Source organism: Kogia breviceps, chromosome 2 (assembly GCF_026419965.1).
Source record: "Kogia breviceps isolate mKogBre1 chromosome 2, mKogBre1 haplotype 1, whole genome shotgun sequence".
NCBI classification, from domain to species: Eukaryota; Metazoa; Chordata; class Mammalia; order Artiodactyla; family Physeteridae; genus Kogia; species Kogia breviceps.
Window position 1 is genome coordinate 143,500,163 of NC_081311.1, and position 25,994 is coordinate 143,526,156.

The 25,994-nt window shown below is 38.3% G+C and overlaps 1 protein-coding gene and 1 long non-coding RNA gene across 3 annotated transcripts in view; one reads left to right on the forward strand and one right to left on the reverse strand.

Annotated features, from left to right (window-relative positions):
• GPR155 (G protein-coupled receptor 155) overlaps nt 1-21,327 on the reverse strand; it is a 43,674-nt gene extending 22,347 nt beyond the window's left edge. For both annotated transcript variants that reach the window (XM_059055508.2, XM_059055510.2), the window contains exons 1-7: nt 21,072-21,327; nt 16,151-16,647; nt 7,868-8,267; nt 5,874-6,039; nt 4,822-4,977; nt 3,383-3,466; nt 2,331-2,448 (exon numbers count right to left, since the gene is read on the reverse strand). In XM_059055508.2, coding sequence (XP_058911491.1) covers nt 2,331-2,448; nt 3,383-3,466; nt 4,822-4,977; nt 5,874-6,039; nt 7,868-8,267; nt 16,151-16,616 — 1,390 coding nt within the window. In that variant the 5' untranslated portion in view covers nt 16,617-16,647; nt 21,072-21,327. The remainder of the gene's footprint in view (nt 1-2,330; nt 2,449-3,382; nt 3,467-4,821; nt 4,978-5,873; nt 6,040-7,867; nt 8,268-16,150; nt 16,648-21,071) is intronic.
• A 149-nt stretch (nt 21,328-21,476) lies between these two features.
• On the forward strand, nt 21,477-22,775 carry LOC136793602 (uncharacterized). Its single transcript, XR_010839137.1, has 3 exons — nt 21,477-21,557; nt 22,082-22,122; nt 22,705-22,775. It is a non-coding gene; the product is annotated as an uncharacterized lncRNA (long non-coding RNA).
• Nucleotides 22,776-25,994: the final 3,219 nt, after the last annotated feature.

Here is a 25,994-nt window from a genome sequence, read left to right on the forward strand (position 1 = left end):
ACACATAGTCCAAATGAACATTCTGTGGTAGTCTGAAGATGAGAAAAGCAGTGAGATAACCAGGTCATAAACCCACACATCAAAGTAAAGCCAGGCCAAACCAAAAAAACCCTACCCAGAGAAATGAGTTGCATTTTACATTTCAAGCTGTGATTCAGATTAGCAAAATAAGATCCTTTGTCATGTCAATTAATGTTGCTAATTAGAGTTACTGAGCTTGTAGTTTTGTTTAAATCTAATCTGTGAATTTGCTTTGGTTTTAAAATTGTATATTAGCCGTATATAAGGAATTCATACATAGATTTAAGATTATACAAATTAAGTAACACTGTGCTCGAAATAATACAAATCAACACTGAGATCCTTGAGAATTGTTTTTCTTTATAGAGGACCCACACAGTACTCAAGTTCAAGAGATACTGTAATACCAATGCTCCTCCCAATGCATTTGCACACTCTATTGTTTCAGGTTTTTAAAGTACCAGGGAAGCAAGTAACCAATCACAAAAGAGTGCCAACTGTGTTACAATAGTGAGGGCATTCTTTAAAATTCCAATGTTTATCATTTCATTCCTGCCTTGTAAAAATATTGACATATGAAGAACAGGCTTAGTCTAGGCCTGGATGTCTCACTGATGAAGCTGTGAGAGTTCTTGCCTGAATCAGTTAAACTCTTTGGGCCTTTTTCCTCCATTTGCAAAATGAAAGATTTAAACTAGACCAGTGTTTCCGAAAGTGTGGTGACTGTAGGTGGCACAGGGGGAATATTTTTCGACTAATTGTGTGTTTATTTTAACATGTGCTTGAAAATTTTTTAACTAACACATGAAACCTGGGATTTTACTGAGATAAGGCTAAATTTATTAAAGTAAAAAAAGTGAGTTAATTTTAAGGTGGAAAGAAAGGACAAGTGGTATGCAGATAGGGCAAAATTCATGAGGATGGTTTAAAAATGAGTAAAATTGAAAATGGCTGAACAGGATGATTTAAAATGACCTTTTAGGACTAAAATTCTATTATATCACAATAATCTCAAGGTTATTCTTCATCGAGGTCAAGGAATTCAGAACAGCTTCTTTGGAGAGATTTTGGTATGCATGCTTGAAGAGGATATCAGAGAAACTTGGGGCTTTTTGACAGATTGATCTATATACTGCCCTCTTATTCTCATTATAAATTTAACCTTAATAAACCTAAGTATTAGAGATCAAGTTGGTTCATCTGTATTTGGAAATAAAGTATTCAGGCTCTTTTAACTAGACAGCTCGTGAAAACTCTTACGCCAGGCAAGGTGTACTTGCCTTTAAAAAGCACAAACCTTCTCCTGTTTGCACTGAATTCATTTTGTAATTCCTCGCCACATTGTTGCTTCACTTCAAAAGGCTGTTGACTGAGATGCGTCCTGCTTTGATCCTGAAGGCATGAAATCAAAGGCCTGTCCCCCTGCCCCGCCCCCAGCCACTTCCCAACACCTGCCTCCTAACAGGGTCTATAACCAGTGCTACCATTCTACAGTTTCCTTTTATGTGCCATTTTATAGGTTTGCATTTGTGGTATGAATACAAGTCAGCCAGACTGAATGTTTCACAAACATACCAGAATGTACACACCCAAATAAATGTTATACTTCAAAAGAGCAATGTGCTAAAACATTTTGAATATCCTTTATGGGGCCAGTTGAAATGAAAAATAGTTTTTCTTACTGGGTATTCTTCTCTTTCCATACCCTTTTGTTCACTTGTTTTTCTCATTCTCATATTACTGCTCTTCCCTCTATTTAATAATATAGTCACATTTGTTGAGTGCCTACCATGTACCAGGCATAAACATCCATATTTCATTTAATTCTCAAAATAACTCTGTAAGGTGTGATAATCCAGGCTTACAGATAAGGAAACTGAGACCGCAAAAGTTAAGTCATTTGCTTAAGGCAGAGCCAGAATTTTTCATTCAGTTCAGTTGGATTCTAATAGTGAGCTCTGCGACACACCTCACATACCTCATCCCTCTCTGCCCATCCTTTCCTTTCCCTACCTGCTTCTAGTGCCTTTCCCCCTTGATGGCTCCAGAGGGGAGCTGTGCTGACTGTGGCCTAGAACCCAAGACCCTGAAGAAAAAGGACATGTGACTGGAAACTACCTGAGCCCAGGCAGAAACAGAGTGACTAGGGTAGAGAGCTCAGCTTTGCAGACTGCCTATGTTAGTGGGTGTAACTGCCCAAGTGAATGCCCTAATCCTGTACTACTAGACTTCAACTAGATCACTAGAAACTGGGGCCTCAAGTGATGGAGGAGAGGGGGACCTAAATTTCTCTTCACGATCCAACTTACCTGTCCACAGGTAAGTGCTGTAGAGGGAGCTGTACAATAAAACAAACACCAGAATTTGTACAACAAAATTTTTTTCTTTGACAAAATTCCATATCATCATTCCAGCGCAGACAATAGACTGAAGAAAAAATTATAAAAAAACAGTCAGTCATACTCATATGACTCATACTCATGTGTTTTATTCACAGCAACTATAATTATTCATTTAAAATTATTACTGAGTAATTAACTACCGCATTCTAGTTATACTAATACTTTGAGTTTTATGATTAAAAAACTTTTTATACAGAGCCTTTAACAAGCCTTTCTATTTAATTGAAATAGATAATGACAACATTCTAAATGTTAACCTTATATTTAGAAAAGGTTTACATAGAAAATGTAAACTCCTTTCCTTTATGATTTGAGACATGCAAAGATTTAACTAGAAAAGTAAGATTATGAAAGAGTTTAATTTGTAATGATTCAATTCTTTCTATTAAAAAATGCAAAATTATCACTAAATGTCATTACAGTTGTCTTTTTGTATCCATGGAGGATTGGTTCTAGGATGCCTCCTCGCCCGCCCAACAGATACCAAAATCCAAGGATGCTCAAGTTCCTTATATAAAATTCTGTAGTATTTGCTTCTAACCTATACATATATTCCTGTATACTTTAAATCATCTCCAGATTACTTATAATACCAAATACACTGTTAATGCTATGTAAATAGCTATCAGCATATGGCAAGTTCAAGTTTTGCTTTTTGGAACTTTCTGGAATTTTTTTTCTGAATACTTTCGATCCATGTTTGGTTGAATCTGAGGATATGGAACCCATGGATATGGAGGGCCAACTGTATTAGCCTCAACTTTGTATAGTTCAAGACACACTGCAGTATTTAATAAATTAGGCATAAATTAGTTGTAGTCAAATTGTAATTGATTGTATTTGGTAAAAAAATACTTTTGACTTTATACCTGTAAAAACCCCAGAAAGTGATTTTTTTCCTCTATAGTAATATAATCAATGAGAAAAACACAGCTTTAATTATCTGTAGGTTTACTAACCTGAGCGATGAGTAAATTAGTTGTAAGCATATGAGGAAGCTGTTTATACTTCTTGCTCAAAAGAAGAATAGCCAAAGACCAGATCTTAAACAAAGAGGTTCAAAAGTTACTCAGGTTTCTTAAACTTTATAATCACTTATTAATTACTAACTTTTATAATTACTTTACTAATTACTTATTAGCCTCTTTAAAGAATTCTCTTATCCTGGTTCAAAAAGGAATTGCAATATTTTACTTACTTTAACTTGTGTAGCTCCCAAAAGTGCATTAAGGTAAACTAATATCCAAAGTAAAATAGAAAGCATGGAGAGATCCTACGGTAAATTAACTCCAAAAATGACAAGAGTCTTTAAGAACTATTCCTTGAACAGGGAGGGCCACATTCCAACTATCCCTACCTTTGGTGGCTGGGGTGGGACACAGGCTCACAGCCAACTCTTCAGAAAAGGAGCTTTAGTGGGAGATGCAGTTATACTGCACTATCTTGAATTTTCCCTTTTTGATTCCACCACATTGGCTCATGAGGTATCTAAATTCCAGGCTGTCTTACTTCAAACAACACGTCATCCACTTTAAGATTAATTTTCCTGCATTCTTTATATTTAAAAGGATACACAGTAGTCAGCTACGTATGCTGGTTTGATTTCCTTCTTTCTTCTCACCTCATTGTCAATCAAAATTTATATTGTCTCTCCCCCTACGAAACTGCCCTCTTATCAATGGGCATCATTTTTAAGAAAATGTAACAGAAGCAAAATTTCTTAAAAATTACATTAATCACACATTTATTTGTTGCCAGTATACATATTCACCCTTATGTCCTTTCCTTTAACAGCAAAAGTTGTCTTTTTATTTTCAGCCAGAATACTGTTTGAATTCAACAGGCAACTCAATCTACAAGATACTCTAGTTGCCAAGTGTATAAGTATTTAATTTGAGCTAGATATATCCAAAAGTTTCCTTAACATTAAATGGGTGTTTGGTCTTAATCCCAAAGATCCCTTCCAACAACATGATTCTACAATAGCTAGTATTTATATAGAAATTCACCATTTTCAGAATGCCTTTTACATATATTGTCTCATGTAATCCTTAAAACAAACCATGGAAATAGGTAAAATTATTATCTGTATTTTATAGTTGAGAAAATTGAAGCTTAGAGAGGCTTAGGTAACTCCACAGAGAAATAACAGCTAGTTTGTCATAGGGCCAGGAGTCAAATCCAGGCCTGACTAAATCTCATGCCTTGTCTGTTATACCACTCTTAACTCCCAACTGGAAAGAAAAAACTCAGAAGGCTGATACTATATTTTATGGGTAGGCTTTAGCTTTCTGTGTTGCATAAGAAATTATATTTTTACTCCCTAACTTTCTGTTACCAAGCTATTCTCAAATTCATTCTGTGATTCTCATTCATTTTTACACTGAAACATACTTACCAAGGAGACCAGACTGATAATACTTATATCAAAACTAACATTCTGGATGGCATATGCCAATGGCTTCGGGTCCATGGTAGGAAAAGTCAGTAACCAGGCAGAGACGTACATGATTGGCGCAGACACAAATGTGCTTATTACCATCCCTGAGGTTATCTGCAAAAAATGAAGTCAAATTGAGGAAGAGTCACAGACTCACTTAAACAATTCCTGTAAACTTTAGCCACGGCGCACTAAGGCATTCTAAAATAAAAGCAGGAGTCAGTAAAGAGACATCACAGAATCCAGCATGTTATCTAATATTATATTCCCCTTTTCTTAGAGTTCTTAAAAGGAAACACAGTTAAGTTCCCTTGGCTTCTCTTCCAGTCTATGCTCAATTTATATTTGCATATAACAATGCTAGAAATCCCACATCTGATGTTTATCTCCTAGATTCTAGAAAGTAAGCCATATTAATGATCTACTTAAACTGATGACCAGTTTCCTTCCATACTATTTCATAAAATGTAGGGCAATAAAAGCAATTTCAAAAAGAGAAAAATTACCATGCAAACATTCTACCGATTAAATAATGGAACTAACCTTTGGTCAACAATTTAGTTCCTTCATGTTATATTTCAAAAACATCTGCTCTAATGCTGTAGATAACATGTATAGTATGCTTAGACACTGATGTTAACTGATTTAGCTATTTATTGCAGTTGATTATGTGGTATTTTGCAGCTGGTGGTTGGATTATCAATGAATAAAACAGATTTTTTCCCCTCAAATTTCGAAAGTTACCCTTCTGTAAATAACCTTTAGGCTTAAATAAAATTACAGCATTAAAATACTTGAAACTAAAAAAGACTAATGAAAAAAGTCATGGCTGAATAAAGATCCCAGATTAAATAACTCACTTGTTACATGATATTACATAATGTCTCTTTATTTATAATGAGGCAATTTACAGATATCAAATTCTCATAAAAGAATGTAGATTTCTGTGTTTTAAAAATTCATTTTTCTACTAACCAAACAATCAAACTTAGAAAGTAATATATACATACAATCTCTACTTCCATGTTGAACTGTGTTGCAAAGATAGCCACTCCTGGTGCTACAGGAAAGACACCATACAAAAATGCATAATTCGATACACTTGTATGGTTCACTACACTGTTGCCCTTGTCCAAGAGTTCCACCATTTCTCGGCACAGAAGTGGCAGCACCAGGCTGAAGAAACAAGAAAGGCATCATTTGCTTGGTATCACAGTATGCTGGTCCCCAAATAGAAAATTGCTCTAGTGAACTTGGCATTACGTTATTCTTCTCCTGCCCAGAAGGTATCATTTTATTGAAAGAATAAAAAATTCAACTTGAAAAAACAATTCAACTTGGAGCCACTTAAAGTAAAACAATATTCTAGAAATGCTTCAAACATCAGCAATTAGGAGGAAAAAAACTATTTTTTTTGTTCTATGAATAATTTTCTTGCAAAACAATCTGTAAAAGTTGCAATTATAACTGCTGTTTCTTGCTTTCCCTATTAGTTCATTGAAATGTTAAACGAAAAGAAGAAGACTGACAATCTGAGTAAACTTTTTCAAGAAAATTACTAAACTCATTCTTGGAAAAAAAAAAAAGTGGAACTTTATTATGATTAGAGGTTTAAATAGTTCAGGTAATGATAACAATGCTACTCAGTTAGATTTCAAAAACCAGTAGAGAAACAGGTATCTTACAATTAGCTCTTTATCTTAATAAAGAAAAAAGGTTTAGCAAAGGAAACTGAAATAACTGAGGTAGAGCAAAAAACTAATGAAATCCAGATCTGATGAACAGTTAATTATTAAACAAATCCTCCAGGATTCCATAGAAAGACCTTATCAACAGTAGCAAGTTAATGGAGCTTTCCTTTAGAAAGAACAAAACCAAGGTTAATATTGACACAGCAGCACCTACAGAGATGCTCTCAGATGGAGTAAAGAACTACTCTCATGTGTGTTTTTTTTTTTAATTAAAAGAAGAAGAAATTATGTAATAGGGATCAAAGAACCAGAAAAAAACAGAAAAAAGATTTTTAAAATGAGAATATTTAAATACTTATAAGTAATGGTTGGTATTACTATTATTGTTAGAACCATATTTATTGCTGTGAAAAACTAAATAAGGGACTTCCCTGGTGGTCCAGTGGTTAAGACTCCACGCTTCCACTGCAGGGGGTGTGGGTTCAATCCCTGGTAGGGGAACTAAGATTCTGAATGCCATGCAGTGCAGCCAAAAATTAAACAAAAAACCTAAATAATACTTTATTTCCAAGAGCATAACACCACTATAAATAATCTTCAGAATTTATATTCATTTTTATTATTTTGAATATATAGATACTATTTCATATTGCACCGGTCTCATGAATTTAGTTGTCTATACAAGAGCTAAATTCAATAGTTAAATATGCCCCAAGTGTCTTGGGATAATCTTGTAGTAAAATTATGTCACCTTTACCAGGAAGTATAACTATATAGCTAAAGAGCTAAGGAGGCTGAAGGAACTATCAACTAAGGAGCTAAGAACTTTTCATTTACAGGCTAGGATCAGATGATTAATAATAATCATTCCTACTGACTTACCTATATTCAGCCACCCTCAGAATTTTAGAATATTTCCCTCAAATTCATGAAATAGAAGTTTATATTCAAAATTATTGTTTTCATCATGGCCAATAGGATTTTAATAAATTTAGAAAACTCAGAAATCCTGCAAAATTCCTTTAAAAATATGATCAAACTAGGACACTGGAAGATATTAAGTAAAATTATATAAAAGCTGAAGGGAAACCAATAGTCTTTATCCTCTGACAGTAAAATGGAAAGAGTAACCTACATGGAAGTGACTTTCCACATATACCAACATCGCATTTTCCTTTAAATTGTAACTACTCAATTAGGAGGGATTACTACTATCAAACTATTTAATGGAGAAAATAGAGACATATCCCAACGAATGGGCTAAATAAGGCTTTCACAAAGTACAATCCCCAAGTTAAATAAGTGAAACTTACAGTTTAGCTGTGATGAGAAGAATTAGTACAACAAATGCTGACTTCTTCAGTTTCTTTATCTTTCCTACCATTGTAAGACCAAGATAAAATAGAGCTGATCCAGAAAAAGAATTTGCAAGTCCATCAAGAAAATTTTCCATATATACAGGCACCTTTTGATCGAGTATAAAATTGAAAGCAATGCCAATGAAAACCATAAATACTATTGGGTTCTGTAACACACGCAGAAGTCCAAGTCCCACAATTTTCACTTTGTTTTGAGAAGCATTTTGAGTGTCTTTCCATCTCTGCATTTCACAGAAGATAAACCCTATAGGGTTTAACATCATAAGAGATATTGGCGCCACTAAGTAAATGTACTGGAGATACTCTGGGTATGTCGTTTGATATAAAGCTTCAACTGCAAAATACAAATTAAAATTGATTTTTAAATGGTTACCACAGAAATATATTAATAAATTATGAATATAATGTTTTCCATGCTTAATTATAACATATTGTAAATTAACCTAAATAGTGTAGAATGACCTCATTACCCTAGTTTTGGAAAAGTATGTTTTAGTAATAAAGCTGAAAAGGAAAAAAAAACCACTATATTTAATTAAATGACATTTAGCTTATAAAATGATAATCAACTTTTAAAAAGTATTTTTAGTTTTAGTAGCACTAATTGTTACTACTTAGAGGCTAAGACTAGTCTCAATAAAGGGGCAGAATTGTAGAATTCTTAAGACAATTCAAAGTAAAAATCTACTAACAAAATGTTTAAGTAGTCATAGCAACAAGGTGGTTGTTGGTTCTCTTGAGAGGGAAGTTTCATTGGAGGGGTGAGGCAGAAATCAGAGCACAGAGAATGCAGGAGAGAGAAGGAGATAACAAACTAAAAAATGAGCACTGAGGGACTTTCCTACTGGCACAGTGGTTGAGAACCTGCCTGCCAACGCAGGGGACACAAGTTCGAGCCCTGGTCCGGGAAGATCCCGCATGCCGTGGAGCAACTAAGCCCATGCACCACAACTACTGAGCCTGCGCTCTAAAGCCTGTGAGCCACAACTACCGAGCCCACGTGCCACAACTACTGAAGCCCGCGCACCTAGAGCCCGTGTTCCACAAGATAGGCCACCACAATAAGAAGCCCGTGCATCGCAACGAAGAGGAGCCCCCTCTTGCAGCAACTGGAGAAAGCCCGCGTGCAGCAACAAAGACCCAATGCAGCCAAAAATAAATAAAATTAAATAAATTTAGTTTTTAAATGTTTTTTAAAAAAAGAGCACTGAGGCGATGGAGTCCAAGCTATATAGGAAAAGAAGTGAAGATGGGAGATGGCTAACAGATAGCAGAGTGGTTAAGGACTGGAGGTCCCTGTGAAGTTCAATAAATAGGTGTAGCTGGAAGTTTAGGAGTTTACAGTAAGTCAGATAATGAGCTATTGGATTTAATATTTCCCCGATGACTGGGTCCAGGATGTGGCCATGGGAGTTGGTGGCTGAAGTGGAGTACAGGAAAACATCATTGGAGGTGAGGAGGTCAAGGAACAGAGAGCAGAGAATTTGGTGGGTAGTTCACATGGATGCTAAAGGTAAACAAGATAACAAGCAAAACTTGGGAGTAGAGAAGATGACAGCGGGCTAGATACTAGTCTCCAGTGAATGAGGAGGAACGACGAGAGTGAGGTCAGCAGATGACAGCATCGAGGATGAGCAGTTTAGCCAGGCAGCAGGAACCTCAAAGAAGCAGTTTTTACAGAAGAGAGAGAATAATGGCCTAGCAGTGGTACCCAGTGGCTATGAGGATGCCAATCCTGCCTACCCACTGCTCACATGGTATGCAGGTGATGAGAAAATGAGCAGCCTCCACTGGAGAGGAATACCTTCAGGAAGGAAGACCAGTGAAGATGCTGAAGAATTAGAGATGGAAAGATGGATCTAAGAAATGTTCAGGAGGGGAATACAGTAAAGTCATGTCAATGCACATTTAATGCAAGTTCAACTACACTTTCTTAGGAAAACAAAGGCTTCATTTTTCTTTTTCATAAAACATGCTCCCAAGTGCAAACTAATTACTTGTTCATTGAAGAAGAGCAATGCTTGCAAAAGAATCTGGCTATTAGACTTATGAGAAATGGTACAATATATACAAAGTACGTGTGCTGCATCTTGTGGGTGACTTGAGGGATTTTTCAAAGGTTCAACTGTATATGATGACTGTAGAACCTAACCATTGCATGAGATGAGTCTCCTTGGAAGGGGATGGGTTGGATCAGACTTCTAGCAGTTTCTTGGTTCATGTGAGGGTTGGTGGACTGGTCTTGGCTTGATCAGGGCAACTTAGAGCCTTGCAGCATCAAAATGGTCTCAAGGCACATTTTTGGCAATGATTTCTGAAATTATTCAACCTAATATATGCAAAGCCTGATTCATAAATGATTTCAAGTTGAGAAAGACAGATAAAATAAGAACAGCCACAATCACTCACAATCACTTGCTTCACAAGAGGCAATCATGTGAAAAAATGTAAAAGATTAGATTTCTCAATTTACATTAAGATAAAGTGACACAGGTAGGAAAATATATTTGTTTGCTTACTCAGGATACATAAGTTCAGTTAATGTCAAGCACATGTTCCATTAGTTATGTAACTAGATTATATAACCTTTAGAATATCTTGTTCTCATTAGCTAAAAGCTACTTTTTATAAGATTCAATTCCCTTTATTTCAACTAAGCACATACAGAGGTCTCTAATATCTTTGAAATGCTAAACAAAATATATTTGATTACATAAAATTTCACAAATTCTTTCCACTGATTTCCAAATTAGATATATAGCTCTATAACTCAGTGATTCTCTTTTTTTTCTTTTTCTGTATGCAGGCCTCTCCCTTTGCGGAGCACCGGCTCCGGACGCGCAGGCTCAGTGGCCATGGCTCACGGGCCCAGCCGCTCTGCGGCAAGTGGGATCCTCCCGGACAGGGACACGAACCCGTATCCCCTGCATCGGCAGGTGGACTCAACCACTGCACCACCAGGGAAGCCCTAAAAGCAGCACTTTTGATAACTATTTCTAGTTAGCTACACTTCTTCTGACTAGATATTTTAGCTCAAAGAAAAAGGTGTCTATACCCACCCCTCAATTTTTAAAATAGAATATATTTTAGAAAAGCCTTGTGTTTTCAATCTGAGCCTAAGAATTTTCCCAAGTAGCCAAAATAAAATACATAAGGTATTTCCTTTGACAACTTACAGCACACAGCTTCTTAAGTTAATGCCTTTTTACCAAAAATGTACTTTCCTGGTACAGTAGCACTTAATCACCGTTACCTAATGGACTTCGGGTTGTTTTAAATGCTCAATGCAAATTTGAACAAGTCTATATTTAGGCCTAGCCAATCACCAAGTCCTTTCTTCTTTTGCATGATATTTTGTATTTGATTCCTACTTGGAATCTTGATTCCTGCTACTCCCACTAGTCAAAAATCTCAAAAGTGGGTTACCTACCCTGTTTACCAACGTATATTCTTCTGGTTTTTCTTGACCATCCCCTTTATCCATTTTACTTGCTACCAACAATATCACCTAAATCTTAACTTTCAAAAATTAAGAATTTCCCACAGCTCTCCCTGCCCACAAGACCACATATAAAATCTTTCTTTTGACATTCACAATCTAGTCGCCACTATTTGTTCCTTCTTTATCCAGCTCACCTCTCACTATACCTTAGCGCAAAGCCTCTATCAGCCAGTTTATATCACTGTAACGCTGGATAACACCAGGTTCATAATTTCTAATTCTACATGCCGATCATCATTCCCCAACTTCATCATCCCCCAACTTCATGAAATGTCTCCTTTCTTATCCAAATCTTGCCTACTATTTAAGGCCTGTCTCAGGTACCACTTCTTCCACCAAGTCTTCCGTCTACATCATGGATCTCTCCTTCCCTGGATGGCTCTGGTACTTTGTGTACTTTTTGTTATCAGTGCCATCTCAACAAATTCTAAGTTCCTTGAAGGTACCATTTGATAACTCCCAGTTCCAGCTGAGGTGATAAGCAAAATCTGAAAATACTTGCTGAATGGAATTAACACATCAATGAATGTCAAAGGTTTCAGACAGACTAAAAATGTGTTTTGTAACATAGAAATTTATAACTATTTGTTATCCATGAACCCATTTCTTTTTATATCCAATTTTTTTTTCATCTTCTTAATATTTATAAAGCAGGCTACTATTGGGGTATTTTAAGTCAGTTAAACAGGTATACAAAGGCAAAAGAAGTATAGTCTAGTGGGAAAGCAAAAACTTGGGAATAAATACTTGTTTAATTACTAGAATAGGGTTCAGTATGGGAATTTCAGTTCATTCTGCCATTCATTTGCATAATTACTTAACATTCCATCTTTATCTATAAATAGGCAGCACTATTTTTTGAATTTAATTTTATTTATATATTTTTATACAGGTTATTAGTTATCTATTTTATACATATTAGTGTATACATGTCAATCCCAATCTCCCAATTCATCACACCCCCTCCCTTCCCCACAGCACTATTCTTTTGTTATCAATCTGAGTATAGTTTTTCAAATCTGAAAAATAATTGAAAGCAGTGACCCATATTAACAAATTAGATTTATAATCATTGTATCAACTATTAAGTTCTAATTAATACTTATAAATAAGGCTCTTGGGGGGAGGGGAGGATCCCACTCTGAGGAATTATTATATAGCTTTGAAGAACTAAGAGACAAAATTAGCCACCCACTGTGGTTCCTATTTTGATTACTGCAGGGTTTCAATCCCTAACAAATAACACAAAGACCCAGACAAGATCACTCTATTATTTAATGGCATAGAGTTAAATGCTTCATTTCCCTTTTGTTTACAGCTCAAGCACTAGAGCATAATTATGATTAGTCAGGGTGCTTATGCTATCAGCATTGTTTAAGAATGAATTATAGCACTTAACTATGCCCTATTGTATCTTTTAATGACAGAGGCAGGGAACCATTCTGATTTGCTAAAATCCACATTTCACCTCAGTAGAGTCTTGGTTTCTTCTCATACTCGGATTTCTTAAAGTACCTCTGAAAAGGATTGTTTTTAAAAATAGCAAGCTTATTTTTTTAGTCTGCAATAATGCAACGTAGTATTATGTCACTTGAGTATAGGTAAATCATTTTAATGCAATTTCATAGACCATTATAATTATAGTATAGAGCAAAAGTAAACACGACTGTCCTTTTTCTTTAATCACTAACTTACCTCTCTTCTGAGTCACCTGTAAATTGGACCAATGTTGTAGAACAAATGCAGTTGTAAAAAGGACATTTCCTTTAAGCTACCATGCTTATCTGTGAACTAGAGAGTAGGAATTCTTGGGAGAGGCCACATAACAAACAGAAAGAATGGTCTTCTCTCTAGAGACATAGTCTTCTCTGTTCACCCAGAGCATAGCCAGAAGGCAGATGGCTATGAACAGCAGTAATAAATAATCTCATTGGAGCAGATACATGGCCCTAGTTCTGTACCACAGCTTCCAATCTGCAGATATATGAAAAAGCACTTCTGTGTATACTGTTGGTTTCTGGTAACGTTATTGTCTACAATCTAATGTCACAAGAGCTTTTACATTATCTGTGATTTAAAAACAAACAATTACAACTCAAAATCTGCAAGCATAATCATCAGGGGAACTGGGCTAGCACACTGCTGGGAACATGATTATTACCAGATTCATTGATTTAATGTGGGACATGAGAAAAGCAGCAATGAAAATGGCTGACTATATTTTTTATTTGGAGATCCTGCCTTAATATGAAAATGGATAAACTCATCTAACAGGTCTTTTTCCAATGCTACTCATTTTATGAATTTTTTGGAATAATGTAAAGATTATGAAAAACTTTGATTCTCTCTGAAAATAATGTATTATAAGGGCTAGCTGGGTCTTCTGATGATCAAATGGGCATGTTATATAACTGTGTGGCATAAGAGAATGCCCAGGATTTAAATTTAGGTTTGGGTCTCAGTCACCTGTTAGCTGTGTGACCTGGGGTAAGACAATTAAATCTCTGTAAGTCTGCCTTCTTATTTAAAAATGAGGATAATATCTACCCTACCTCAAATGAGATAAGTATATAAGAAAATACACTTATAATGGGCTTCCCTGGTGGCGCAGTGGTTGAGAATCCACCTGCCAATGCAGGGGACACAGGTTCGTGCCCCGGGGGGGATCCCACATGCCGCGGAGCGGCTGGGCCCATGAGCCATGGCCGCTGAGCCTGCGCGTCCGGAGCCTGTGCTCTGCAACAGGAGAGGCCACAACAGTGAGAGGCCCGCGTACCACCAAAAAAAAAAAAAAAGAAAAAGAAAATACTCTTATAAAGCTACAAATGTTAGTTCTATTTAGTTATGGGCTTACTACTCTATGACAGCATGAAACTTACAGATCATGTCCAAATTAAGATATAGCACTATTTATTAAATATTTAACACTATGATACTTAGCCACTTCTAAGGTCCTTATACCATCAATACCTTGACAAATGTACATTATTAATGCTCCTGGAGAGAGGGACAACACATTAACTCCTTGCTCTTTTATTTCCAAAGTGTTTATTTAAATACTTGGCTCATCCTTTAATTTTAAAATTGATTAACCTTCAAGGAACACCTATCTAGTTTCTGACTATTCACAGCTCAGTTATCTAAGAGCCTGGTTTTTCCTCTCTCATAAACCTCCTACTTTATTCATAGTTATATAATTTCTTAGGTATATCTCTATTTCTGGTAAGCAATATGGGGGAAGAGAATAATGAAAAGTATAGTCCACTAGAATCCTTTTGGTGCCAGAGGTGTAATAATTTTTGGGGGGGAGGTGGGTAGTTAAAAGATAAGAAATTTGAAACTTAATGGCAGATTTCAATTGTCCATTTCATTAAGTTTCATTCAGTCTCTGCTCAGATGATATATCACCAGAGAGGCCTTCACTGACCCTGCTCCCCACCTCAAATGCCATCTCCTTGTAAAAGAACACTACTTTGTTTTTATGGCCCTTGTCATTACCTGATATTATTTTTGTTTTTGTTTTATTTTCCCATTAAAATGTAAATTCAGTATGTACAAGAACTTTGTTCACAAGTGTATTCCCAGCAGCTAGCACAGTCACTGGTACTAACAGGTTCCTATGAATGAATGAAGGAATAAATGAATGACTATATCCATAATATTCAGATCCTTACATTATGATACATGAGCAAAGCAAAACATAAACTTTAAAAATATCAAAAATTCATAGAAAGTACATTGGTAGATGCCAGGGCCTGGGGGCTTGGGGGGGAGTAGGGAGGGGGAATGGGGAGTTAGTGTTTAAAGGGGACAGAGTTTCAGTTTAGAATGGTGAAAAATTTGGGAGATGGATGATGGTGAGAGTTGCACAACAATGTGAATGTACTTAGTGCCACTGAACTGTACACTTAAGTATGGTTAAAATACTATGTTTTATATTATGTGACTTTTACCACAATAAAAAAATTTTTTAAAAAAGTAGTTACTAAGTATACATTTTCTTGGTGGCAGAGAGTTCTGGAAAATAGAATATGTTTCTAAGATATCTCAACATCCCCATCTAGTATGTTTACTATTTCATCAGGAAAACATATACACATAGAAACATAAAATTAGGCTGTTTAAAGAGTTGGAAAGTTAAAGAAGGAAAAGTCGGAAAAGTAAAAAAAGTCCTCATTTTGTCCTTAAACAAGAAATTAACTTCGACCAAAGTACACTGATATTTTGAATAAAAAACTCAATAAAAAGCATTAATGTAAAATAATATACACTCTAGATAGAAAGAAAAATAAGGAAGGGAAATAGTCACTCATAAATTTCCACTGCTAACATTTAATAATGACAGTTTTTAAACAGGTGTATGCCTATGCTTTTTACATAATTTAAATCAGAATCTGATCTCTTCTGGAAATTATATTTCTTTCATATGTGATTATTAAGAAAAAAAATACTAGTAGAAAGATGACTCACAAAGTTTATTTGGATATGACCATTTATTTCAGGTAGATGTTTGAAGGTGCCTCAAACTCTGAAAAAATATAATTCATCTAACTTAAGACATATTTAAGAAAAAAATATGAAAGATTTCTTAGATATAAGAATAAGTATAAATCACTAACAAATGCTGTTAAAAGATTCAAATTAAAGCCTTACATTTTGTTACCTTCTAAAAGACCTGAAATTTTTTTTAACTTAAAATATAAAAAGTAACTTACCTATAGGATATCCCAATGCAAAGTCGTTACTTTGTGTAGCAAAAATAGGGAATAGTCCAGCTTTGCTAAATCGACTATCGGGACTGGCAACCAATAAGGTTAATACACATACAATGAAAAATACAGAAGCTTTGGCAATTAAGATACTATATAGAAAAGACCAATCCACATTGGAAAAATTAAGTACAACCATGTTTTTGAATAATAAAGCTGGAAGTGCAAACCTGGAGACAAAATTTCCCAGTCCTTTTGCCTGTGTTGATGTTATAACATTGGCCCTTCCTGCTATGTAGCCACAAAGGACTATGCCAAAGCATTCTAGTAAGGCTGGAAAAAGCCTTGTTATTGACATTGAAGGTGGGTCATTAGTGGAATTAAATCCATGGGTTACTGGTGAGGACAGAGTCTTGGTCATATTGCCTGCAATGGTCAAGTTCTTGGCAGGTATATCAGAAAAAGAATTCATTTTCTTTCACCCTCCAACTCCAACCTGATCTCTGGAAAGAAAGAAGAAAGATTCAGTGTGAAATCAATGAGAAGAATTCTAGTTGAAAGGATATACTGGCAAACATAGATTTATTAAATGGCCAAATAAATATACAAACTTTTTTCAACAACCATCAGAGAAAAAAATACAATGAAAAATAAAATGGGTGGAAGTGTGTGCTAACAACAGCCTCTTGACTCTCGAAGGTGGGTCAGCTCAAAATATTTATGTTGCTATCCTATATTCAGTATCAGATATGAGTAAAATAAGATCCACAGATTTTACAGCTGTAATGATGGCCTGTGGTCCTCTCCAGTGCTCCAGTCAAGCTCTGCCTAGTGGATGAGAGCTTGGCACCCACAGAGTCTACTGAATGTCTACCTGCAGCCAAATTTTCCAGAAATTTCAGAAGTTCTCAGGGCTACATCAAAGAGTCACAATGGACAGGAAGGTCCTTTCCAGCCTGCCGAAGGACCTGAATATAGGATAGGAAGAAGAGTATAATAGAATATCACTGATCAACTTTGAACCAGTGACTTACTTTTCTGTACCTCCTTTTCCTCATCTGTGAAACAGCAATAATAGTACCTACCTCATAGGAACTTGATATTATTCAATATCAAGTCCTTACAAACACATCTGGCACAAATAAATCACTTAACAAAAGTTAAATATAACTTCTGGTGGCACCTAAGAGAATGAAAGAAAAAATGATGGCATCCCACGAGCCTACTCTTAGTTCCTTTTACACCAGCCAGACATATTGGCTTGAATTCCCCATAGTCCTTTGTGCCACAGGGACTTTGCCCATGCAGTTCACACTAAAATATTCTCTTCCCTGCCCACCCACATAACAACTACCCATCCTCCGAATCATATCCAAATCAATTCAGGAGTCGTTTTATCAGGTAAGGCTCCTCTAACACCATAGCCAGGCCAGGAATCTTTCTCAAATAGAATCATGTTCCTTAACTTTAGGCCACTCTTCTCAGTTTATAATTATACTGTGTATTAGAGTGACTGTGTGATTTATGTCTGTCTCCTTCACTAGACTTTAAGTGCCATAGAAGCAGGGACTATGCATGTTTTTGCTCACTTTTGTGTCCCTAATGCCTAGCACCGTTCCTGGAGCACACAGGAGATTTAGGAGACTAAATTACCTGCTCTTAAATAAACCTTTCACCCTTTAGTGGATCAATGTTCTTTCTTAAGAACTATCTACTTCATGGACAGATTTTTTTTTGTTTTTTCCTGAATGTTAAGTATTCTAAGTTTTTCACCAAGACCACAAAATGTGTTCTGAAATGTTCCAAAGCTGTTCATAAAATGTTAAAGAGGGCTTCCCTGGTGGCGCAGTGGTTGAGAGTCCGCCTGCCGATGCAGGGAACACGGGTTCGTGCCCCGGTCTGGAAAGATCCCACATGCCGCGGAGCGGCTGGGCCCGTGAGCCATGGCAGCTGAGCCTCCTCCGCAACGGGAGAGGCCACAACAGTGAGAGGCCCACATACCGCAAAAAAAAAAAAAAAAAAAAAAAGTTAAAGAACACAAAATGTTCTAAAGATGTTCAGAAAATGAAGCAAGGAAAACTTTATGGTAATATGACAATACTTACCAGACTTTCCTCTTGCTGCCAGGGACACAATGAACATTAGGTTTGAACAACTCTGCAACTAACCAGCTTTTATTAGTAACTTGAAATTGACATAGTGACAATTTCCAATTCCTAAGTGATTATTCTGGGTTAACCATCTAAAGTAGCCTTATAAAAGGTAGAAAGTAAAAAAGCTTATGCTTCCTGAAATGTATAATGCCCAGGTTAAGTTCTCAAACACCCACATCACGTTAAGGACTCAGATGGCAGGCCAAAGACCAACAACTGATAGAACTGGGTGTGTGGATGAGATAATATACTCTGTGCTACCCTGGTATAAACTGAACCATTTAAAAACATTACATTTAATCTGGATCAGGACAAATATTTCCTAGGATTAGATAAGAGTGGTCAATATACACAAAACCTGTAATACTCACATACTTGAAGTTTACCTAATAAGCATCAAATTATATCCTGAGAAGGCTACTGATTGGTACAAGTACCCATACATGAAGTAAGGAGTGAACAAAGTAAACAAGTGAAAAAAGGTGTTAAACATTTGGAGCCCCTGAGAGATGTGGACTTGAAAAGGCAGTGCTAAAGATTAAGGTGATAAACTACTCCAGTCTTCTGTTATTTTTTAAAAGTTCCCTATATTTCTTTGCCTGGAGCTTTATAACTTACACTGCTCCCTACCCCTTATTTGTACCACACTTGCATATCAATATATTACAATAATTTTTAAACCAACAGTTTTAACTAAACTTGCAGTTGTTCAGTGAAAAGAGTCAAATGGCCTGAACCCAGTTTGGGGCCTATCACTTATCAACTCTTTGGGTAACTCAGCCTCTCTGCACCATAGCTTCTTCAACTGTAAAATAAGAGTAAAAACCTCCTTAGAGGGCTATTGTGAGAACTGGAGCTTTTATACACAGCTTATCACAAAGTAGGCCTTCAAGAAATGGTAGCAGTTACTATTAGGAGTTGTGTGTCCTAATAATAAGAATGGTAGTAAATTAAATATAACTCATTGTTCTATGCAGTTCTTCAAACATACTTGGTATTAAAGAGCCTCCAACTAAAACAGAGGGATGGGATGGGTTGTAAGATTATCAGTTTTCATTTTATACCAAACAACTAAAAAGAGTTCAATTTAATTTAGTTTGATCTTAGTTGTTAGCAGGGAAGGGAGAACTCTTTATTTCCCTCAAGGTGATGGTCAAATAGCTGTAGCAAGGCCCCGGTTTAACTTTCAGTTAGTCAAAAATTAAGAGAAAAACTTTGGAAAGTAATCTTCCCCTTCCCATGAAGTTTCTTTTAATGTTCCTTGATATTATAGAAGCAATATCTGCTAATTGAGGGGCAGTCAAAATAACCAGAAAGGACTTACAAAGTTTTATCTCATCTTAAATTTTTTTCCAACAGGAAGAGAATATATTTTTTTTTAAAAATAAATTTATTTATTTTATTTTTGGCTCTTCGTTGCTGCACACGGGTTTTCTCTGATTGCGGCGAGCTGGGGCTACTTTTCGTTGTGGTGCATGGGCTTCTGTTGTTGAGGAGGAGCAGGGCCTCTAGGCGCTCAGGCTTCAGTAGTTGTGGCACGTGGGCTCAGTAGTTGTGGCGCACGGGCTTAGTTGCTCCACAGCATGTGCATCTTCCCGGACCAGGGCTCGAACCTGTGTCCCCTGCATTGGCAGGCGGATTCTTAACCACTGCGCCACCAGGGAAGCCTCAAGAATATACTTCTTAAAGCATTCTTTTAAAATAAACAGGAGCCACAGCAATGGAAGTTAAAAAAAAATAGCATCCAGTCTTTTCATTTCATTAAAAACAAGGCTTTTTAAAGAACAAAAAAGTTGGCTTGTCACAGTAAAAGACCACTCACTGGGGCGGGAGCAGAGAAATGCTATACACCAGCCACTTCTGGCCACTCATATTTGGTTTAGATAACATGGAGGAACCACTAACATTGTAAACAACTGCTATTAAGTGAAAATGGGGAGCAGGGTTCTAACGGGTTTCAAAGAGAAAGCTTTAAACTCTTAAGCTATTTCTCAAACACCCAATAACCTTTAGCCGGTGGGAAAAGCATAATACAGTGTGGTCCTATTCAAGCACCCTTCAACACCAGCAGTCATACCATCCACCCACTCCCACCTACTTGCAGGGGACCAAACGTCTTCCCTGAAGACCCAGAGTTGGGAGGGAGTGCTGAGCACTGCCTCTTCTCTTGTCGGCAGGGACAGACTTTGGCCCTCGAAGATAAGGATGTAGAGAATCCGTAACCAACTAGGCCTTCTAAAGAACAGCTGCCACCCAATGCCTGGGCAGGCAGCAGTGGAAGTGTAAAGGCAGCCTGCGTTCTGTGCCTGGGATACAAAGTTGGTCGTTCAGCTTTCCCAGGGCATGGCAGTCACAAAGCATGGTAAGTGAAATGCTCCAAAAAGGGGTAAGGCAGAAAATTTGGTGCAACGCTCCAGGTCCCTGGGCAGAAGCTCCCAGGATGGCATTCACTGAGGCCACCCCCACGGAATAAAGGGAAGAGTCTGAGAATGGTAGGGTGGACGCACGTACAATGATGTGCTCCTCAGACTGAGGGATGGCAGCTCTGTCACCAAAGGGTACAAGCCTCCCTTTCTCCTACGTAAGTCTTCCCGGGTGGCCCCGCACGTCCTAACGGCGGGCGCTGCGGGGCAGAGGCGGGCAGGCGCAGACAGCTGATTGCGGGCCTGGGCGCTGCCCACCTGCTCAGACTCGAGGGGCGAGAGCGGGGTCACCAGGGGCCCGCAAAGCCGAGCCGGGACCGCGCAGGTCGGCGCCCCGGGGGCCCATCTCACCTGCTACGGCTGCATCCCCGGGGCCGCGGGAGAAGGGAGTCGATGTTCGAGGTGGGCCAAGCAGGGAGGAAATCACCGTTACCTCCCACCTCTCCTAGCCGAGAACTGCCGGCTGCCAGCGGCCAGCTGTAGCAGCTCATTCACATTCCGAAAAAGTGAAGCGCTCTTAAGCTGGGACAGGGTCAGCTCCTCCCTGCGCCTCCGCCCCGCCTCCAGGCCCCGCCCCCGACCGGGGGAACCAGAGAGCCCCGCCGTCCAAGGCCCCGCCTTCAGGCTCCGCCTCCTGCCGCGAGACTCTACGCAGCACGGCCCCGGCCTCGCCCTCTGGCTCCGCCCCCGACCGCTGAGACGCGGAGGCCCAAGGTCCTCCCGTACCCCAGCCTCCAGCCGCTAGACGCCGGCGGCGGGACTTCCGGCCGCTTGGCTCCCGCAAAATGGCGGCCGCCGTGGGGGTTTGCTGTTTCGTTTTTCTCTCCGTAAATTCAGGTGCAGAAGCCTCTTGTCTTTCCGCCTAACCCCAGCCTCGTATCGTCTGCCAAGTCCTCTCTTGATTAGCCTAATCGTTTTTATAGCACAGTTTAAAGCAAGGTCTTTAATCGTGGGTCAGACTCCTGCCTTTCACGTTTCTCAAGGCAGTGTGACCTTGACCTTCCTAAATCAGACTAAAATGTCTGTAAAGCTTTAGCCCTGTGGTTGATTTAGAATAAGCACCCAGACCCTGACTGCATGTGTTTCTATTGTCGGGGGAACGACATCCATATCCCCTCAGTGTACTGAGCGGAAACTGTATTGGTGGAAAACTTATAGAACAGGAACTGAACATATAGAAAAGTCATGAATTCTGCTCCTGTTCTCCTCACTTCACCCTTGTTTTCTAGCTTATTAACTTTTAACAGCTTCCCTGTTTCCCTTGAACCTGGCTGCTTTTTTAAAAATCATATCTCAAAGCTAAAAGGATTTGTGTTTAGAAAGTATGGAGATTAATTCAATTAAATAAATATTTTTTTCAGCTTTGACTTTTAGCGGAATACTGGAAGACAGGCCTGGAAAGGTAAGTTAGGGTGAACCTCTAGGAAGTTCCTTAGGTTAGCCTTAGAGTTTGGACCTATCCTCTGATCACAGTAAAACCATCAAATTCTTTTTTCATGAGAACATGTCTTAGTGATCACATTATTTTTGGATATGCAATCTGGAAGCTTTCCCAGGATTAGCTGAAAGACTGAAAGCAGGAAAAACATGACTTTGGGAAAAAAGCCACAAGGAAATAAAGATGTACTCTGGGGTGGTGGTAATGAAAAGAATGAAAGAGGCTTGAGAGACATTACAAAAGGAGAACTGGTGGGACTGGATTACTGATAGGGCAAGAAAAGGAAGGAAATAATGGAGGTATGTATTTGTTCATCCATTATACTAAAGAAAAGAAATTGAGCTAGGGAGACTCTAACATCCTTATTAGTTCTAAAGTTCTACTGTTTCCTATCGTTCTGTTATCTGAAGATGAAAGGAAGAAATGTTTCAAGTGAGGGAAGTGGTGACAAGAAGATAATGAATTTGGTTTTAGGCCTAAAATCTAAAACCTCAAGAAACTTAGTCTCCTCTCTTGAAGAAGTTATCATCATCTTCTTTATTTGAGGTCCTGGAGATTAAGTCATTGATCTAAGAACAGCCAGCAAGTGAATGAGAGTCTAAGTGCTCACTGTCCTGTGAACTAACTGCTCATGAAGGTATCAGCACATGTAAGTAGAGATTTCTAGTAGACACTGAAAGAGAAAACAGAAGCTCAAGAGAGAGAAATAACAGAGCCAAAGATGTGGTTTGGAGATATCTGTATGGAGTGGACAAGTAAGAGCAGCTGGCAGGGGGGACAATGACTCTAGGAACAAATTGTTTACGGAGATGAAGGACTTCATCAAAAAGTCATTCTTAGGGCTTCCCTGGTGGCGCAGTGGTTGAGAGTCCTCCTGTCGATGCAGGGGATGCGGGTTCGTGCCCCGGTCCGGGAAGATCCGACATGCTGCGGAGCGGCTGGGCCCGTGAGCCATGGCCGCTGAGCCTGCGCATCCGGAGCCTGTGCTCCGCAATGGGAGAGGCCACAACAGTGAGAGGTCCGTGTAACGCAAAATATATATATATATCATTCTTAGATAAGCAATTACTGATGAATGCCATAAGGTAATAATTCAATTCCACTATCATGTCTGCCAGTCATTCTGTGAGATGCTGACCTATATATACTGTTAACTGAAAATAGGAAGTGAAAAGCACAACACCTAATATAACTTCTGTTAAAGTTTTACTATAGGGCTTCCCTGGTGGCGCAGTGGTTGAGGATCCACCTGCCGATGCGGGGAGCGTGGGTTCGTGCCCCGGTCCGGGAGGATCCTACGTGCTGTGGAGGGGAAAAAAAGTTTTTATATATATATATCACTTTTTCCTATGCATATATAAATCAGTTAAGAAAAATAGGGTCATACAATACACATTATTTTTCATATACATGATTTTTAGTAACCTTGTCATTTAATATATAACATTTTTATTAAGAAATATAGATCTGTGTCATAATTTTCAATACCTATTTAATATTCTCTATCAAAATTTTGAGGATGATCTCCCTTGAAAAATTTGGACTCTGGGCCGTCCATAGAGTCTACTCAAAGATGAGTAAAGAAGAGGAAGATAAAATAGTACAAGTGTTTAGAGTGACTTAAAATGTGTTGTTTGAGTATGTCTAAAATGATTTCTAGTTTCTTTAAAACTGCCTTGGGCTTCCCTGGTGGTGCAGTGGTTGAGAGTCCGCCTGCCGATGCAGGGGACGCGGGTTTGTGCCTCGGTCCCGGAAGATCCCACATGCCGCGCAGCGGCTGGGCCCGTGAGCCATGGCCGCTGAGCCTACGCGTCCAGAGCCTGTGCTCCGCAAGGGGAGAAGCCACAACAGTGAGAGGCCCGCGTACCGCAAAAAAAAAAAAAAAAATGCTCACAGACAAATTTATGTAATAGGCAGTCACTCAACAAAGAATCTTATAAATGTGCAGAACATTTTGTAATTTGAATTATGTCTAAGATGAAACACTGTAGAACTAACAAATTTTGTATGATATAAAGAGGAAGTGGCAAAAACCTCAGATTTAGTTTTGACTTTGGAGTAAGAAGTTCTTTAGCTGATTCTAGTTAAAACCTGGGTGGAACTTTTGAGTAAATAGCTAATTCAAAAAAAGGTTATCTATCATATCCTCAGCATAACAATTAAGCACAGACCTCAGAAGCACTCTTCTCGTAGAGTATGTGTTTCAGGAGTTCCACTGTCCTTCCCTCCTTGAAGGGGCAGGCACTCTATCTGTGTTGATTTCCATAGTCTCCTCAGTACCTGGAACAGTGCTTGGCACATAGTAGGCACTTGGTAAATGTTTGTTAACCTACCAACTCTTGGAATGCCAGCTAAACACGTTTATGAAATTTCTGTATTTAGAGAACTTAGAACGGAAACACCTGCTCTTTCTTGTGCTGCTTCTTTCAACTATAGACAAAAGTAACTGAAGGAGGAGAAGAACTCAAGTCTGTGTAGCAGCAGAGGAACCAGATGGTTTTGTGGTTGGAAAAGCCAAATCATGAGGAATTATCATTGGTTGTGACGTAGAATAAATGTGATAATGTCCCAAGAATCAATTCTACAAATATTTAAATGTCCCCAGAGTTCCAAAAATTATTTAGACTTTCCTTTTTACCTTAACTTCTATGCAGGCTTTCCCTAAGCCATTCCAAAGAGTTGAAACAGGAAAGAGAACTTTAAGACTTCTGAACTACAAGAATGTTACCCAGGGCTTCCCTGGTGGCGCAGTGGTTGAGAATCTGCCTGCTAATGCAGAGGACATGGGTTCGAGCCCTGGTCTGGGAGGATCCCACATGCCGCGGAGCAACTAGGCCCGTGAGCCACAACTACTGAGCCTGTGCGTCTGGAGCCTGTGCTCCGCAGCAAGAGAGGCCGCGATAGTGAGAGGCCCGCGCACCGCGATGAAGAGTGGCCCTCGCTTGCCACAACTAGAGAAAGCCCTCGCACAGAAACGAAGACCCAACACAGCAAAAATTAATTAATAAAACCTCCTACCCCCAACATCTTCAAAAAAAAAAAATAATAATTAAAACACTTTAAAAAAAAAAAAAAAAAAAAAAAAAGAATGTTACCCAGACTGGGTCAGAAATAGGCCTGGGCACTAGGTTTGGAGACAGTTGTTCTTGGAGAATAAAACTGATAAAAGTAAGTTTCTCAGTGCAGTATTAATTGGCACCTAGGCTTCTATAGCCTATAGCTAATATCACTATTAACTATATCCTCAAGTCTGGCTTATTATTAGTTCTAATGGCCTAACTCAAGCCCTCTCCCATGGGTGTACATAAACATTTTGGAGACAGGATGTTTATAGTAATGCTAACATTTGATAAAATTCCTAGAAAAGTCTTAGAAATTTAATTTCATATGTTGCCTCAGTAACTGGTCAAGGATTTTGTTTTTTAACATAATAGTTTTTGTCAAACGAAGAACTACTATTAAAAGTTTAAGCCCAGAGGTATACATTTTATAAAACGTTACAATGAAGCTCATGACTGACCTTTGAATGGTAGGAGTTTTCAGTATGCTGTTGAAAATCTGTAAAAGACAGTTAAGAAAATTATCAGACTGTAAGAGAAACATGTGAGCTCACCAAACAAGAGTTTTAGTGTAGACTTTGTCTTATTTATTTATTTATTTATTTTTGGCTGCGTTGGGTCTTTGTTGCTACACACAGGCTTTCTCTAGTTGCAGCAAGCAGGGGCTACTTTTTTTTTTTTTTTTTTTTTGGCGGTACACGGGCCTCTCACTATTGTGGCCTCTCCTGTTGCGGAGCACAGGCTCTGGACCCACAGGCTCAGCGGCCATGGCTCATG